Source organism: Staurois parvus, unplaced genomic scaffold (assembly GCF_062004578.1).
Source record: "Staurois parvus isolate SC_StPar_1 unplaced genomic scaffold, SC_StPar_1.0 ptg000607l, whole genome shotgun sequence".
NCBI lineage: Eukaryota > Metazoa > Chordata > Amphibia > Anura > Ranidae > Staurois > Staurois parvus.
Window position 1 is genome coordinate 374,157 of NW_028318403.1, and position 18,445 is coordinate 392,601.

Below are 18,445 nucleotides of genomic sequence, written 5' to 3' on the forward strand. Positions count from 1 at the left end.
CGAAAAAAGAGGTCAATGGTGCCTCTAATGAAGCTATGGAGATCCACAACTATGATGGGGGAATGAGTGCATTATAACCTAGATCAGTGGTTCTCAACCTTCCTAATGCCGTGACCCTTTAATACAGTTCCTCGTGTTGTGGTGACCCCCAACCATAAAATTATTTACCCAGTAATTATAATTCATGAGTGTCGTTTTACCTCCAATACTGCTGCTTTCAACACAGTAGCTGCGTTTAACAGAGTAGCTGCTTTCAACACAGCAGCTGCTTTCTACACAGTAGCTGCTCTTTACACATTGGAAATATGTGTTTTCTGATGGTCTCAGGGGACCCCTGTGAAAAGGTCGTTCGACCCCCAAAGGGGTCGCGACGCACAGGTTGAGAACCACTGACCTAGATGATCACCCATGCTGAACCTCATGGAAAAGTTTGCAAGAGGAAAGCCACTGCTAAAAAAAAATACAACATCAAATATCAACAGCACAACAATGAATAAAATATGTAGTCGAGGACTTTGTACTTTAAAAAAAAACTTTATTATTATGTACCACTAAAAAGCTATCACCCAACATTGAAAAATCCTCTCCACGTTGCACTTTTTTTTGGAATCCTTCTTCAGGAGCACATATGAGCCCAATGTAAGTAAGTCACCATAAAGACAGCATAGTAGTCAGGGCTCATATTCTAAAAAGGGGGCTTTACAAGTATCTTAGAAACACACTCAGTTCACATAACAGGTTGGATTGATGTGAACTGAGAGTGTTTCTAAGATACAAATCAAGAGTCCCCTCTTCGGAATATATATGCCTTGACTACCATGCTGCCTTTATGGTAACTTACTTACATTTGATCTGGATGTTCCCCATTGGGAAGTTGGTCCTTCTATTTTAGGATTATATGTAGAAGACTATTGGCTGTTTACTGAATGTACCTGAATTTTCCACCCCAGAAGCAGTGGCTTCACACTGGCATGCTATTCCAGTATACCTTTCTGATTGAGATTACTCTACTAAAGATTAGGAGTGGGTTCCAGTGTACTGATTCTGTCACATGTACTCCTGTAGAAGGATTACCGCAACGTGTCAAGCCCACATGTGAATTTTATTCAGAATCTTTGCATGCTGTGAACCCCTATGTGGAAAGGAATTTTTAATGTTGTGCGATAGATTTTTTAGTGGTACATAATAAAATTGTTTTTGCGGTATTCAGTTTCTCTTCGACACGTTCACGCGAAGTCCTTGAGTATATATTTTATTCATAGTTGTACACGATTCTTGGGGATGTGGGCATATAGCACACACAGTCTGGGTCTCTCTCCCGCTATAAATATCAACTTTTGTGAGCTTGCTTGAAGACATGTAGGAGACACAGCAAATATGTGAAAAGAACCCCTGGTCTGATGAGACCAAAAAAGTATAAATTTAGCCTTTGCAGAAATCTCTGTGAAGCGAATGGTCTTCCTGACATTGAGAAAACCATTTCCAGGGAGACGTATAGGGGTTTATTTACTAAAGCTGGAGAGTCCAAAATCAGACTCCCTTCTGCATAGAAACCAATCAGCTTCCAGGTTCCATTGCCAAAGCTTCATTGAACAAGCTGAGGTTAGAAGCGGATTGGTTTCTATGCAGAAGGGAGTCTGATTTTGGACTCTCCAGCTTTAGTAAATAAACCCCATAGTGTCAGTAGAATCATATTATGCAGACACTTTTGAACATAAGGGGCTGAAAAACTGATCAGGCTTTACAGCAAAATGGCTAGTGCCAAAAAGCTGCAGCTTTGTAGGATAAAACTGCTTTCAGACTGCAAGAAACCTAAGGCTGAGGTAGAAATTCACCTCCCAGAAGGACAGCACTTAAAAAATAACAGCCAAACCTACACCCCAGTGGTTTAAGGCTCCATGTACATGGGACACTTCTGAACGATGGAAACGGACTGCTGGAAAATGTAGGTTAAAAAAATGTCTGTTTAGCCGCATTTGCATACTGCGTTTAGAAGCGTTTTTTAAAGATAACCTCAGACCTTCCAAAATGCCCAGAATGCACTGAAAAACAGTAAAAAATTAACGATTTCACACATTTTGAGAGGAATAGAGAGAGCAGAAGCAGAGAAAGCAGTATTTTTTGAGATTAGCTGTCTTTTTTTTTTTGTGGTGTTTGGATGGGTTCCAGCTCATTTCTGTGCAGAAATTATTGCAGCAGTGTCTAACATATTTTCTTTCATGTGAAACCTCAAAGTTTGGTGTACCAGGTCTATTTGAGTACCGGGAAACTGCATTGCATGCATTTTTCATGATGAAAAAAGGCTCTGGACAGCATCTGGAAATGGAAGTGCTAAAAAAAAATTTCAACCGTTTATAAATGCATTTAGCTGCGTTTACAAGCATTTGGTGTTTGAAATGCTGATAAAACGTATTTCTGAACGCAAGTTTGGTGCGTTAAAAAAAACGACTGTAAACTCAACTGCCTGTAAACGACATAGTGTACATGGACACATAGGAAAACATTAGGGAGAGTTCAGGGGCTGCTGAAAAAAAAAACCGCAGAAAAGCTCCTAAACATGAGTTTATCAGCTGCAGTGTACATGAGCCCTAAAACTAAGAACCTAAAATGTTTTGGAATAGTTCAATAAAAAATATGGAACTCAGTTCATTTAAAATCTGTGGCAGGATTTGAACTTTACTGTGTATCAAAGTTCCCCCAATCGAATCTGGAGGGATAGAGAAATTTCTCCAAGAAGAATATGCAAAAACTGCTGGTTTACAGAATGGACAAAGCTGCAAGGAACGTAACCCAAAGAACATGTAGCATTAATTGCCGATTCTATAAATTACTTGACTCAGGATGGAAAATACTTAAGCAGCCAACAAATTTCTTTTCTGTTTAACTTAATGTCACATTAAAAATATTCTGCAATGTCAAGGTGTCAAAGTGCCCAATTAAATCCAATCAATTGCAAGCTGTAACATAACAAAATGTGGAAAAGTTAGAGCTGGGTAAATACTTATCAGGAGAGCACCATTAATAACTGCTTCAAAAGAAATAAATACCTTTTAGGTGGCAAAATAAGCAAGCCATGGTACATAATTTTTAATTGCTGTTTCATTTTTTTTTTCCATGACAACAAAACTGTGACCCAGGGAAACCATTAATCGCTTCTTCAATTGCTTTGATTCTAATAAGCACAGATTGCACCTTTAATCTCTTCCTGCAGTTGTGCTTATTTCAAGCAATATGTTAAAAGCCTAGTGATGACAGTTTTACAGAGCAAGATGACCAGATCGCTGTAAAACAGTCACTCTGTTCCAGGCAAGCATTAACATCTGAAAGGGTCTTAGAACACATGGTCTATCAGTGAAAGTTTTCTGCACAGTTAACAGTTTATTCATAGCAGCTGTAAATGTATTTAATGATCACAAAACATCATTATTTGCTTTTTAATGAGATTTGAATACTTTGTTGGCAAATCCATTTATCAACAATACAAGACTTAAATTTTGTCTTAAAGATATATGGTCACCTTGCCCATGCAGTGTACAGTGCAGGGGCGGACTGACCATTTGGAAACTCGGGCACTGCCCGAGGCCCCGGGTCAGTAGGGGGCCCCATGAGATGCCCCTGGTACCTTTTTCATAGGCTTTTTTGGAGTTTGGGCAAGGACACAGGGGCCCCATGATTCCCTATTGCCCGGGGGCCCATGAGTTGTCAGTCCGCCCCTGGTACAGTGGCAGTATCTCTGCAAAGGTCACCTCCAACCCCTTATACTCATCTTGCCTGTGCCCCATGCTGCTCCTTTCTTTGCTGCAGCCAGCACAGGAATCAGCAGTATCAGCAACCAAGGGGAACTAGGACATTAACCTGTTGGTCATTTGACAGTGTCTGAGCCTAGCGACTGGCTGGTAGGCCTAAGCACTGTCACAGGGAAAAAGATCACATGCTCCTCCTTACCCAGAAGTATCAGATAGTGTCGCTGGCTGTGGCAGAAGGAGTGGCAGGACAGCACTGGCAAGGCAAGTATGGGGGGGTAGGAAAAACCTTTTGCAAAGACACAGTTACTTTGTTCTACGTGTGCTTAGCCTTTACTTGGAAAAGCAGGAACCTCCAAGTTCTTTTACGCCAGGCTTGATTTCTTGAAGAGCACCCAGGAACCCCCAAAACCTGGAGTTCTCAATTAAATATCAGTTTCCTGCATCTCTGGCTCTGGACCACCTTTCTGTTGCCCAGCACTGTGGTAAGTGGCCTCCTTAACAGTAAAGTGCAAGAGGCAGGTAGAGTTGAGTGAGAGCTAGCCACCATGGAAGCTGGTTGGTATTTGTACTATAATGGGCCGATATGATGAAACCTAGTAGCAATATATGTTAAATGCACATATAAGCTCAGAGACATTTTTAAAATGAATGGTCTGGTGACAGGATTTTCTGTTAAGAAATTTGCACAGCATTCAAGTCTGCAAAGGTCTCAAAGATATCCTTGGCTTTGACAACATAGAATTTTTAATTCCAGTGCCTTGAAAAAGTATCGATACCCCTTGAAGGTTTCCACATTTTCTCATGTTACAACCAAAAACGTAAATATATTTTATTGGGATTTTATGTGATAGACCAACACAAAGTGGCACAGAATTGTGAAGTGGAAGGAAAATGATAAATGGTTTTCAACATTTTTGACAAATAAATACCTGACAAGTGTGGCATTTATATTCAGCCCCCCGAGTCAATAATATGTAGAACTACCTTTCGCTGCAAATACAGCTGCAAGTCTTTTTGGGGATGTCTCTACCAGCTTTGCACATCTAGAAAGTGACATTGTTGCCCATTCTTCTTTGCAAAATAGCTCAAGCTCTGTCAGATTGGATGGAGAGCGTCTGTGAAAAGCAATTTTCAAGTCTTGGCACAGATTCTCAATTGGATTTAGGTTTGGACTTTGACTGGGCCATTCTAACATATGAATATGCTTTGATCTAAACTATTCCATTGTAGCTCTGGCTGTATGTTTAAGGGTCATTGTCCTGCTGGAAGGTGAACCTCCACCTCAGTCTCAAGTCTTCAAAGATTGCCTTGTATTTGGCTCCATCCATCTTCCCACCATGTTTCACGGTGGGGATGGTGTGTTCAGGGTGATGTGCAGTGTCAGTTTTCCACCACACATCGCTTTGCTTTTAGGCCAAAAAGTTCAATTTTGGTCTCATCTGACCAGAGCACCTTCTTCCACGTTTGCCGTGTCCCCCCACATGGCTTATTGCAAATTGCAAATGGGACTTCTTATGGCTTTCTTTCAACACTGGATTTCTTCTTGCCACTCTTCCATAAAGGCCAGATTTGTGGAGTACACGACTAATAGTTGTCCTGTGGACAGATTCTCCCACCTAGGCTGTGGATCTCTGCAAATCCTCCAGAGTTACCATGGGCCTCTTGGTTGCTTCTCTGATTAATGCTCTCCTTGCCCAGCTTTTCAGTTTGGGTGGACTGCCATGTCTTTGTAGGTTAGCAGTTGTGCCATATTCTTTCCTTTTTCGGATGATTGAACAGTGCTCCATGAGATGTTCAAAGCTTGGGATATTTTTTTTATGACCTAACCCTGCTTTAAACTTCCCCACAACTTTATCCCTGACCTGTCTGGTGTGTTCCTTGGCCTTCATGATGCTGTTTGTTCACTAATGTTCTCTAACAAACCTCTGAGGGCTTCACAGAACAGCAATTTTTTAAGATATTAATCTGTAGAAAATTTTGAAAACCATTTATCATTTTCACTTCCACTTCACAATTATGTGCCACTTTGTGTTGGTCTATCACATAAAATCAAAAAAATACATTTACGTTTTTGGTTGTAACATGACAAAATGTGGAAAATTTCAAGGTGTATGAATACTTTTTCAAGACACTGTACTTAAAGGATAAGGTCAGATAAAAAAAAAAAAAAAGTATTTTTTTTTTTTACTCTAAGGAGCCTGCAGAGCATTGCATCCGCAGATCGTGGGTGCAATCTCAGGCTGCTGCAGACTTTCAGCAGACTCTCAGCATAGCTGTCTAGCTGCCTGTCCGTACCTCGTACAGGCAGGCAGTTGAGAGCAGGATGATCAATGGACTACCCACCCACCAGCTGTTGTACAAGCTCTTGTCTACAATACAAGATGTCATCCGCAATTGTAGGTGTTCATTCACAAGGAAACCGGAGGGATGAAAAGTGCAGCCATGAGAGGGTGACCCTGCACAGTTGTGCGGTTTTCAAATTGTGACTGTGGGCGTGGGGCCCACTGTCACGGGGGGGGGGGTAAATCAGGAGGGGGACGGGGAGGAGAATGCACCTGTTTTAGGAAGAACACAGGCCAGCACCACTACGTGTACTATTAAAAACAATTTTAACCCCTTTGCGCCAAGCATATGCAAATTAGCGGCCCCACTGGACTGGGATTTTTTTCCGTGGGGCCGCTAATTTGTGTACCTGTCTTTGTGCTGGGAGTGCGAAGCACAGCACGCTCCCAGCACAAAGAACAGGGTGTCAGTTGATCTAGGTCAGTACCAGGGTTACAGTTTTGGTCAAGGTCTGGGTCAAATGTCGGGGTCTGTATTTTTTTTTTAATTGTTAAATTAGTATCAGTTAGTGGCAGGATAACAAAAAAAAAAAAAAAGCAAAATTCGGACTATTGTTTTTTGGCCGTATTACAGGTACAAACAACATACCCATATGTGGTATTGCTGCAATCGTTAGGAGCAGGAAAAATTATCTTGGGTTGTTCTTTGGTGGTTGGATATGGCAGTAGCAAGAAATATACAACTAAATTAAAAAAAGTTTTGGTTTTTTTTTACTATTTTGGGTCCGTTTTCTTTTGATAATAAAAAAAAAAAAATCAGGAGATATCCATTACCATTTACCACCAAATGAAAGCAAAATTTGTCTTGAAAAAAACAAGGTATAATCCACTTGAATGCACAAAGTAGTTGTGGTGATATGTACAGTTTTGCTAACACATGTCAAAGTTGCAAAATTGTGCTTTAAAAATCTTAAATCTTTCTTTCCATAAGGGTAAAACAAATTGTTTTACCCTTAAGAAAAAGAAAGGGGTTAGCGTCAGGGGAGGGTGGATCCACAACACTTGCCACCTAGGTATCGTTTACAGACATTTGGTGTTTTTTTTTCTTCAGCCTCTAAGAGCACCTTTATGTCAGTCTATGTGCCTACAAGCATTTACTGGCTGAAATAAATAAATATTTTTTTTAAAAACCCACATCACCAGTGCATCTAAACTCTAGATGCGCTTGAACGTTCAATCATCCTAATGGCCAGAATAAAAAATATTCTGGCCAAAAGATTCCTTTAATGCTCAAACTTGAGGCACCTAAACGTCTTTAAGTGCATTTTTAAGCAGCTTTTTCCTGCCAGGAGTACAGGCATTTAGTGGAGAAAATCAAACACCCTGTGTGCATAACACTTAAAGCTGAGTGTCTGGTATGACAATGTTTTACCTTTTTCCAGCTTGCTTGGCATGGGCGCCATTCAGGGAACATTTTGCTTTTGCAGAATGATTGTAAATGTTCTCTGATTGGACTAGGTGGAGAAGCTGGGCAGTGACATCACTATCTCCACCTCATCCAATCAGAGAACACTTTGCATTCACAGAGAAAATGCAAAGTGTTCTCCAAATGGCACCTGTGCTGAGCGGGCGACCTCTTGTGTTTTCAAGTAAACACAGCAGTGCAGCTATTTGTGCTTATTACAGTGATTTACAGCTTTCAGTGGCATCCCACAGGTATGGCACATACCAACAGTGATTGTAGTTGGACGAATGTAACTATGGAGAAATTGCAGTACCAGGAATTCATCTTTAAGCTTCTTTTCACATATTAATAAAAAACAAAACAAAAAAAAAATATCTTTGGTTATTGATATTTTGGATGGGATGTGTAATAAAGAATATATATAGTATACATATATTTTCTTTTCACATATCGTCCTAGGTCAGGGGTGGGCAATGTGCGGCTCTCCAGCTGTTGCAGAACTATAAGTTCCATCATGCCTCTGTCAGTTTTGCAATGCCTCATGGGAAATATAGTTCCACAACAGCTGGAGAGCCGCACATTGCCCACCCCTGTCCTAGGTCTTCTTACCACCTGTTATAAAAAGCCCTTTTGTTTACGGAGCTCAATATCTCAAATCTGGAAAGTTTGTTTACTGAATCCACCCAACATGTATAACCTGGGGCGGACTGACCATTGGGGAACTCAGGTGCTGCCCGAGGGCCCGGGGTCAGTAGGGGGCCCCATGAGATGTCCCTGGTACCTTTCATAGGCTTTTTTGGGTGTGATTTGAGTGTGGGCGAGGACACAGGCGCCCCATAATCCCCTATTGCCCAGGGGCCCCATGAGTTGTCAGTCCACCCCTGTGTATAACTAACATGGAGGGGACAATTATTCTCAACACAACTGGAGTTTCACTTTGATTGCAAACGATTATGAATCGCTGGAGTGTACTTTTTTCAATAAGAAAAAAAAAAAAATGACCATTGGTATGAATGGTCAAATCAAACCGTTTCTACCTTCCCCCATGACCAGAAAAGGTGCCAGGAAACTTGATCTTGATGTGTATAAGCACGGTTAGGGTCAGGAGCCATTTCACAATATGGCAAGAGAAACCGAACACAAAGACAGATTAATGAAACAAGCTACAACCGGAGATAGATACTATTGAATTGCACAATGTCATTTCACAGGGCCAGCCTAACAAAGATGGCTTTCATGTTCCAATGTTACTAAACTCACACAACAGGAATGTATTTATTTTAACAGCATGGAACATTTACATGTGCCTATGCCAATTACCATATCATTTTCTAAGTGAAAAGTGGCTGGAAGCAGCAGGAGACCTTTTCTTAAAGCAGCGGTTTGCTTTCCTTACTGCGGAAATCGGTTTACGGACATTTTTAATTATCTCACCAAACATTAAAAAAAAAAAAAGTTTGTAGATGGATGAGGTGCTACAGCAGTGGAAGGGGTTAAAAAAAAATCAAATGATGAGATATTCTTTACTAAAAGCAAAAGTCACTGTGGTCTTCTTTAACACAAAACTAGGACCACCATTACAAAAAAACGCTGCATTCTGATAACAGTATACATCATAATGTACATCCGTGCGAGGGCCGTGTTTGCCAGCACAGGGATGCACAGGTGTTCTGTGCAGTTAAGAGTACCATTCATTTCAATTGGGAAGCAGTGACAGCCGTGCAGATGCACAGTCTGAACGCACACGGTCTAAGTTCGGGGCTGTGTGCACACACACCCATACAGCAGCCATGTTGGGAGCAGCGGCTGTACCCGTGCAGCTATTGTGCCTCAACTGACATCAATGGGAAGCCTGCACTGGGATGCACACAACATGTGAGCATCCCTGTGCAGTCAACCAGCCCTTGAATGACTGCACACTATAGTAAGCATGTGTGACCGATGCCAAACTGACAGCGGTTGTGGCTTTCTGAAGATAAATGCACATACAGGTGTGCTCAAAGGTCTGCCTATCCTGGCAGAAATTGTGAAAATTTGGCATTGATATAAAAATATGACTGATCATGCCAAAGAAACTCTTTTTTTGAGGGCTTGTTCACACCATGGTGCAGAGATGTCAGTTTTTCTGAAAGGCACAACAAAATCAAATGTTCTCTATGTGCCCTGTTCACATCACAACGCTGGTATCACGTGCAGCATTTTTGTGCGCAAGAATCCGCAACGTATATAAAACTCATTGGTGTGTGCATGAAAACTGATGTAAACTGATGTCTCTGCAAGTGAATTCTGTACGTCAGTTTCCTTCAGTTTTTCTGCACATATGGTGTTAACAAGGTCTTAAGGATAGTGATCATGTGAAGCCATATATTATCACATAGTTGTTTGGCTTTTTTTTTAAATCATAATAACAGAAATCACCTAAATAGCCCTTATCAAAAGTTTACATATCCTAGAATGTTTGGCCTTAGTACAGACACACAAGCTGACTCATACAGGTTAAAATGGCAATTAAAAAGGTTAAATTCCCACATTTGTGGCTTTTTAAATTGCAATTAAGTGTCTTGTGTATAAATAGTCAATCCATTTGTTAGCTCTCACGTGGATGCATTGCGTAGACTAGATACTGAGCCTTGGGGAGCAGAAAAGAACTGTCTACAGACCTGCTTAACAAGGTAATAGAACTTTATAAAGATGGAAAAGAATATAAAAAGATATCCAAAGCCTTGAATATGCCTGTCAGTACTTTTCAATCACTTAAGTAGAAAATTCAGGAATCTCTTCATACCAAGCCATGGTCAGGTAGACCAAGAAAGATTGCAGCCATAACTGCCAGAAGAATTGTTCGGGATACAAAGAAAACCCCACAGGCAACCTCAGGAGAAATACAGGCTGCTCTGGAAAAAAAGAGTGTGGTTGTTTCAAAGAGCACAATACGATGATGCTTGAACAAAAATGAGCTGCATGGTCCAGTTGACAGAAAGAAGCTTTTACTGCGCAAATGCAACAAAAAGCCTGGTTACACTTGATACGCCCCACAGTTTCTCGCACAGTGTAATCTGGAGTGACGAGACCACAATAGAGCTTTATGGTTATAACCATAAGCACCATGTTTGGAGAGGGGTCAACAAGGCCTATAGCAACAAGAATACAACCCCTACTGCGAAGCATGGTGGTGGCTCACTGATGTCTTATGGGTATGTGAGCTCTAAAAGGCACTGGGAATCTTGCACAAATTGATGGCAAAATGAATGCAGCATGTTATCAGAAAATACTGGCAGACAATCTGCATTTTTCTGAAAGCTGCGCATGAGAAGCTCTTGGACTTTCCAGCACGACAATGACCCTAAGCACAAGGCCAAGTTGACCTTCTAGTTGTTACAGCAGATAAAGGTGAAGGTTCTGGAGTTGCCATCACAGTGTTCTGACCTTAATATCCCCAATCACTCTGGGGAGATCTCAAACATGCGGTTCATGCAAGATGACCAAAGACTTTACATGAGCTGGAAGCATTTAGCCAAGACGAATGGGCAGCTATACCAACTTCAAGAATTCAGGTCCTCATAGACAACTATTATGAAAGACTGCACACTGTCACTGATTCTAAAGGGGGCAATACACAGTATTAGGAACTAAAGGTGTGCAGAGTTTTGAACAGGGGTCATTTAATTTATTTACTTGTTTCCATGTTTTGTTTTGCTTTAGGGTTGTGCCATTCTGTTAACACCTACAGTTAAATATGACTCCAATGAGAAAGAAAAGAAATGTGTTTTGCCTGTTCACTCATGTTTTCTTTAAAAATGGTACATTACTGTATATCAGGGTTTGAAATTTCCTTTAAATCTAGGAGCCAGCTAAAAAAGTTAGAAGCCAGTTTTTTTGCAGCGTAGATTGGGTTGTCAGCGCTCATGAATTCACGCGACTTGCCACACGACAATCATGGCAAAACCATACCACTTTTTAGGTGCCATTTAAAACAATGGCACCAGAACCTGCGTTTTGCGATCACAGTGATTATGCTGCGATCCAAAACACCCAGGTGTGAATGGAGCAGCCCTGGTTCACGCATATGCGATTCTGGAGTTGTTTTGAAACTCAAATTCACATGACAGGCTAGATATTTTGTGTTCTTATTGAGGTGGTTCACAAACATTGTGTTTTCAATGCCATTATGAAAATAATCCTGTGCGAGTTTGTAGCGGTGCATTCCAGGCTCACAAGTAATAGAGTAGAGTGGCATGCCGAGAAAAGTGTTCACATTGGATTGCTATTAAAAGGCGTTTTCCCACTGATGTCTATAGGGCGCCACTTCCCATTGAAGCCTATGGGGCGCCACTTCCCATTGAAGCCTATGAGGCGCCACTTCCCATTGAAGCCTATGGGGCGCCACTTCCCATTGAAGCCTATGGAGCGCCACTTCCCATTGAAGCCTATGGGGCGCCACTTCCCATTGAAGCCTATGGGGCGCCACTTCCCATTGAAGCCTATGGGGCGCCACTTCCCAATGAAGCCTATGGGGCGCCACTTCCCAATGAAGCCTATGGGGCGCCACTTCCCAATGAAGCCTATGGGCCGCCACTTCCCAATGAAGCCTATGGGGCGCCACTTCCCAATGAAGCTTATGGGGCGCCACTTCCCAATGAAGCCTATGGGGCGCCACTTCCCAATGAAGCCTATGGGGCGCCACTTCCCAATGAAGCCTATGGGGCACCACTTCCCATTGAAGTCTATAGGGGGCAGTGTGTGAACCCGGGCACCAGAACACAATTTCATGTCACCATGGCGACCTTGGATCAAGCCCTGCTGTATATTATCAATTCTTAAGGCAATGAAAACTTTTCGGCGCAACTGTACAAAGATTACCTATGGTTAGGAGCATATTATCGTCGCTGGACACAGAAAGATATCCTTACCCAATCGTAGGTAACTGCTGCATGTGTGGATACAGCTTATCAGTACTTCCTACAAACTGAGCGGCCACCACTGCTCACATAAACCTGTCATCCCAGCCACAAGACTCCACTGATTCTTGCAGCTAGAATCTGGTGTATTCCCATAAAATGCATGTGTGTATGCCCCTAAAATGCATGTTTTTAGTGGCCTAAGTGTTACTTTGCAGCCGAACAAAATCAGGTCTCCCGTTATGCCAGACAGTGCTGTGTGGCAGAGTTGTTTAATCTCAGAACTGGATAGAAGTCAACATTGGACAATACACTGTCAGCTTCAATTAAAAAGGAAAATTGCAACTCGTTTAAATGGATTTAAAAAAGAAAAAAAAACTACGACAATTTTGTAAAAAAAAGTACCAAATTATTTTTTATTCAATTTTGATCATGGTCAGCTGGGTAATCTAAATTAAAAAAAAATAAAAATGAAAAATGTGATCGCTTGATTAAATTAACATGTGTATGGCCAGCTTTACAAAGCAAGAGTAATAACTGAATTCTGAAACCTACGTGAAGGTTGCGGTGACAGAATGAGCGTTACGATGTATACCATCCAGAGCTTATCAAGTCCTGGAATACTGCAATGCATGAACAGGGTGTTCTGCAGAGATCATCTCGCATTACTCTGTGTCATTGTCCGCACCTGTAACTTTGCTCCCAGAAGCTTTGCTAATGTTTGCCTATGCTATAAATGTCTCTGAACATGCAGCTCTATCAGTGCTAGATGTACACACAAAATCAGCACTTGGCACTGTGCTCACTACTAGGGACGAGAGCTGGGGAGCGGGCCTGTGTAACTGTGGCTAATTATGAACCACAGCTATCAACTCTTGTCAGTGAATAACTTGCAGTTCTGCCAGTTGGAAAGGGCCTGCCAAGCTGTGGGAAAATCAGTTTACTTACTAAAATCTCAACCAGAGCAATTGGATCAGGTTATTTCAGGTTTTGAGGCAGTCAACTTACATGTGCACTTACATAACTGAATACTGAAAAAGACAATCGACAGATTGGGCTCTGCAATGCAAGGAAACATGAGAGTAATATCCAATGAGGTATGGCTCCCATGGAACCCACAGCTAACAATAAAAAGTCAAATTTTATCAGTTTTACCACACTAAGACTGCTGGCAATGGATTTGTGAATACTGTATTTTGTTGTTCTTTGCAATACGGTGTTTAATATGTTTAAAAAAATCTGTATTATAAACCTTTGCCATGGTGGAAATCCCCTCCAAACAGCTTAATCCTTAATCAAAAAGGTTCTGGTAAGCAGGAGTCATCTAATGTGTGGTGGAGGTACACAGTGGTGATATGTATAAGAACACCTGTTGAAGATTTACACTGCTCACACCCTGGTACTTTACTGGAGTCAGAGTGTTTGGACAGTTATACAGTGCTCAGCAAAAAAGAATACACCCCTTTTGAAAAGTAAGATTTTAATCAATATCTCAAGGAACACAAAAACTATTTACAACATTTTGACAAAACTGAGTTTTATAGAATATTTGTTTAGCTCATTACATGAAAGTAAGGTCAATAATATAACTTAGATTACAAAATCTTCAGCTTTATTCAAATTTAGTTGATGCAAAAATGAATAGACCCCACAACAAAAACTACTACATCTAGTATTTTGTATGATCTTCGTGATTTGTAAGGACAGCACCAAGTTTTCTAGGCATGGAATGAACAAGTTGGCGACATATTGCAACATCTATCTTTTCCATTGTTCAAGAACGACCTCTTTTGGAACCTGGATGCTGGATGGAGAGTTCAACTTGTCTCTTCAGAATTCACCATAGGTGTTTGATTGGGTTCAGGTCAGGAGACATACTTGGCCACCGAATCACTTTCACCCTGTTCTTCAGAAATGCAACAGTGACCTTTGTTGTGTGTTTTGGATCACTGTCATATTGGAAAAGTACACAACAACCAAGGGCACAAAGCTATGGTAGCATCTTCTCTTTCAATATAGAGCAATACATCTGTGAATTCATGATACCACCAATGAAATGCAGCTCCCTGATACCAGCAGCAAACATGCAGTCCCACAGAAGGACACTGACACCACCATGTTTCACTGTAGGCACCATGCATTTTTCTTTGTACTTCTCACCTTTGCGACGCCACACAGTTCTGAAGCCATCCGTTCCAAAAACATTTATCTTGGTCTCATCAATTCAGAGTCCCAGTAGTCTTTTTTTTCAGCATGGGCCCTGGCAAATTCTAGGCGGGCTTTTTTGTGCATGGGCTTTAGGAGAGGCTTTCTTCGTGGATGACAGCCATGCATACCATTCCTCTGCAGTGTATGCCGTATTGTGTCCCGGGAAACAATCACCCCAGTTTGGCTTTCTACTTCATTAGCTAACTGCAGTGAACTTTCTTCAACCCTTCTCAAACGCAGACGCTCCTGTCGAGGTGTTAACTTCCATGGACAGCTCAGGCGTCATTCTGAGATGGTTGCTGATCCTTTGTTAAATTTTTGTATTGCTTTTGCTGCAGTATTCTGACTGATAAAAAAAGTTTTGCTGATCTTTTTGTAGCCTTTACCTTTTTTGTGTACAGAAATAATTTTCTTTCTCAGGCCTGGTGACATTTCTCTTCCATGTGATGCCATTGCAGACAGCATGAAATGGTAAGGGATTTTCCTTGTTAACTAACGCCCTGTTATAATCAACTGTCTGCTGGACACCTGTTTAATGAATAATTAGACTCACCTGTAGTTGAATTCTTGTTAGGATTTTGTTGTCTAAAATTTTGCTTCGCTCCTAAGACTTTCATTGGGGTGTATTCATATTTGCAACATGGTCGTGAAAGAACTTGTTAGGAAAAATACTTGTGGGTGAGTGCAATTAACAAATCTTGTTTGCAATCAAAAGCCCACATTTGTGGGAGTATTTTGTAGTATAGTGTCCCATAGAAAATGTTGATTCTGAAAGTAATGTAAAGCTTTTCTGACAAAACTGTTGGAGTGTACTCATTTATGCAAAGCACTGTATAGTTGATTTGGTGGACTTTCTATATCTTTTTGGACTCTCATTTTCACAATTTTTTTTTGTTTGTACATATTCACATTTTATTTGTACACACATACAATAATGTGAAGTGCAGCACTTATTTGATAGTCTCTGTTTAGCCAACTTGTATCTGATGGCGTGATTGCAGCTATATTTCATTGCTGCTTCAGTGCAGTTACTGTTTTTGTTATTTCATTAGTCATAGACATCACCTAAGAAAATCAGGCTACGTACTACGTGTACAAAAGGCCCTTAGGAAACAAAACGTATTAATGAAAACTGAAGTTAAACTTATTTAAAATTCTAACTTGAACCTGGAATTTGATGGACCAACTCTTTCCGCCTCACTATTGGTTCTTAATATGTAGTAGGAAAGAACAGCAACCAACAAGAGGGGTGGAAAGTAAATCGACCACCATTATCCTTCTTGCTCCTCGTTTGTATTAACACTTCAGAGATCCAGCTTTCCAAGAGTACCTAGAAACTTGAGAAGACTGTGAGGTTAGATGCTGGAGAGTGCCTCGAATACATCCCTTTTGCAGGTTTACCAATTTTATTGCATATAAGGAGCTGCTTACAGAACAATGCCAGCCATAGCTTTATTTATTCTATTCTGGATAGGCATGGGAACAGCAAATACTTTTACGCAGTTTTTTTTCGTCGTCTGTGACACCATTGCAGTATTTCATCTCACTTCCTGCTCCTGTGACATCATATAGAAAATTAGGAAAGTGGTAACACTGGCATAGGAAGACAGACAGTTCTAATAACCTGACAAGAGGTTGTAACTCATCCTTATTAAAAGTGTTTAGTCTATGCCCACTGAATAGATTTCCTATTACTTCCTGTTCCTACAGGAACAAAGCAGAAATCTCAAAGGGGACAAAGACAGCAAATCCCTTTTCCACTCGGCCTACAACTAAAGAAAAACTATAAGTCGGAGTAGGCCTTTATTAATCTGAAATGCCAAACAATATGAATGCGTGCTCAGTAATAATACAACAAATGCACAACGTGATTACATAGGGTGACGTGTTGGCCCAAGTGAAACTATGCTCTCTACTTACGTAATGTAATCCAAGAAGCTGGAGAGAGGCTCATACGATTGGTTCCTCATGTGTCTAAACTCCACAACCATCTTCTCCTTCAGTTTGTCATCAATAACTGAGACAGCAAGTGGTGAGGCTTCATTGGCCAGAAATGTGCCATAGTCTGTGCTCTGAAGATGTAGCTTGAGATCTGTGTGAAAAGGAAAGAAAATCAGAAAAATGAAGGTTTAATATATATTCTTTTTCCCACTTTCTTTGCTCTTATTAGTACTATGATCTAATTAATTTCAGATTTTTTTTAATGGCAAAAATTGCTGAGATAAATCAATGTGTTCAATATAATCATGTTTTTTTTTTTGGGGGGGGGGGGGCTTTTGTATTTTTTTATGGGCATTACCTGGCAGCTTTATTTTTCCTAGGACTCCCGTGAGTGGACTTGGGAGACATGAAGACCAGGTAGCGAAGAGGCAAGACTCCACTTACAAATGTCCAGAATAATATTTTACTAAAACACCAAGAAAATTCTGCATGTTTTGGGGGGTTGCAATGCTCTCCCTTTTTCAGGGCTATAAACATTCCCAGGTGTGTAGGTGTGTGTGTAGTTTAAAAGTTTTATGTAAATTAAACTATTTCATAAAAAGGATTCTTCACATTAGTGGTTATGTGGAGGGGGGTGTCAGTAAAGCTCAGCGGTTGAGCCATGCTTTTAGTGTCCCCCAGCCAATAACCCCTTTTATATGCAGAGGCCAGGGGTGTTCATATGATGCAATGCTTTGCGGCTGTGGTAGGAATTATACCCCCTACTGTTTTAAACGGGCCTGCCGAACGTGACCCACACACAAAAATGGGGCCACTTTGCAAGCACCCCACAACTGTGTGCAATGTATGCTCAGTTCTTGGAGCAGAGAGCGGTGACTGTCAGTCCCCGCTCTCTGCTTTGCTCCTCAAGCACTCTTTGGCGTGCCGGGAAGGGACAGGTGCAGCTGGCAATATTGAATAGTGAGCTATGAGCTGCACCTCTGTCACAGGAAAGAAAAGTGCACTCCTGTGACCCACAAGAGAAATATGATCAAAAAAAGCTTTAGCCATACTTCTCTTTTAAATGGATGTTTAATTAGATGTACCACTTATGTTTTTTTTTTTTTCCTTATACAAGACTCTATGGGATCGATGTACAAAAGCCAAATAGACTTTCACCTTGCAGAAATTGTAACAATTTGCTACAGCTTTTGCCCCAGAGCTTACTGAATGAGGTTAAGCTCTGTTGACTTCTATTCAATCATGTGCAAGGAAAAAAAAAAAAAAAAACCAGCAATAAGCAATCAGAATCGCTCTGATCTAGTGGGTAAAGCAGTGGTCTTTAGGAAGGGTGTAGTACGGTTTCTCCTAATGTTTTTCTGAAAAGGTGAACTAACCATTTGAAGCGCAAGGTCACCTTTGTATTGAAATGTACAATGCAATAAAAGGGCCCCAAAAGTTTATAAAACATTGTTCAGTGGAGGAAAAAAAAAAAACAAACTTTAAATGATGATCCTGTAGGCCAGGGGTGGCTTTCTTGAAGCCATGGCTGAAAACTTCCATTACAAAAGAGCTACTGTGTCCTGCGCAGAATCTAGTACACGAGAACAGTTGAGATCAATGGCCGACCTGACAGGGGGAACCAGAGCACACTACACATACGTGATTGTATGTCAGAGGGAGAACACCTATTCCTTAGCTGCTGGTGCCACGCCCAACAGTTTTCCTGCCTAGTATCTCCATGGCCAGGTTTTAGGGATGCCACACTTGGCCTACCAATATATCATTTAAAGTAAGCTCATTTTTTTCCCCACTGAATCTTATACAAAATACTGGGGCCCCTTAATTGCATAGTAAATTCCAATACAAAGGTGAACTAACCCATTAAAATATCACATAGTGTTACTTCCATCTGTAGTAAAGGAC

At 41.0% G+C, this 18,445-nt stretch overlaps 1 protein-coding gene across 1 annotated transcript in view; it reads right to left on the reverse strand.

The window, feature by feature from the left end:
* Positions 1-18,445, reverse strand: part of ATP6V0D1 (ATPase H+ transporting V0 subunit d1) — a 117,213-nt gene that overhangs the window by 50,009 nt on the left and 48,759 nt on the right. The window contains exon 2 of the mRNA XM_089692847.1: positions 16,520-16,691. Within this exon, the coding sequence (XP_089548973.1) occupies positions 16,520-16,691 (172 nt within the window). The remainder of the gene's footprint in view (positions 1-16,519; positions 16,692-18,445) is intronic.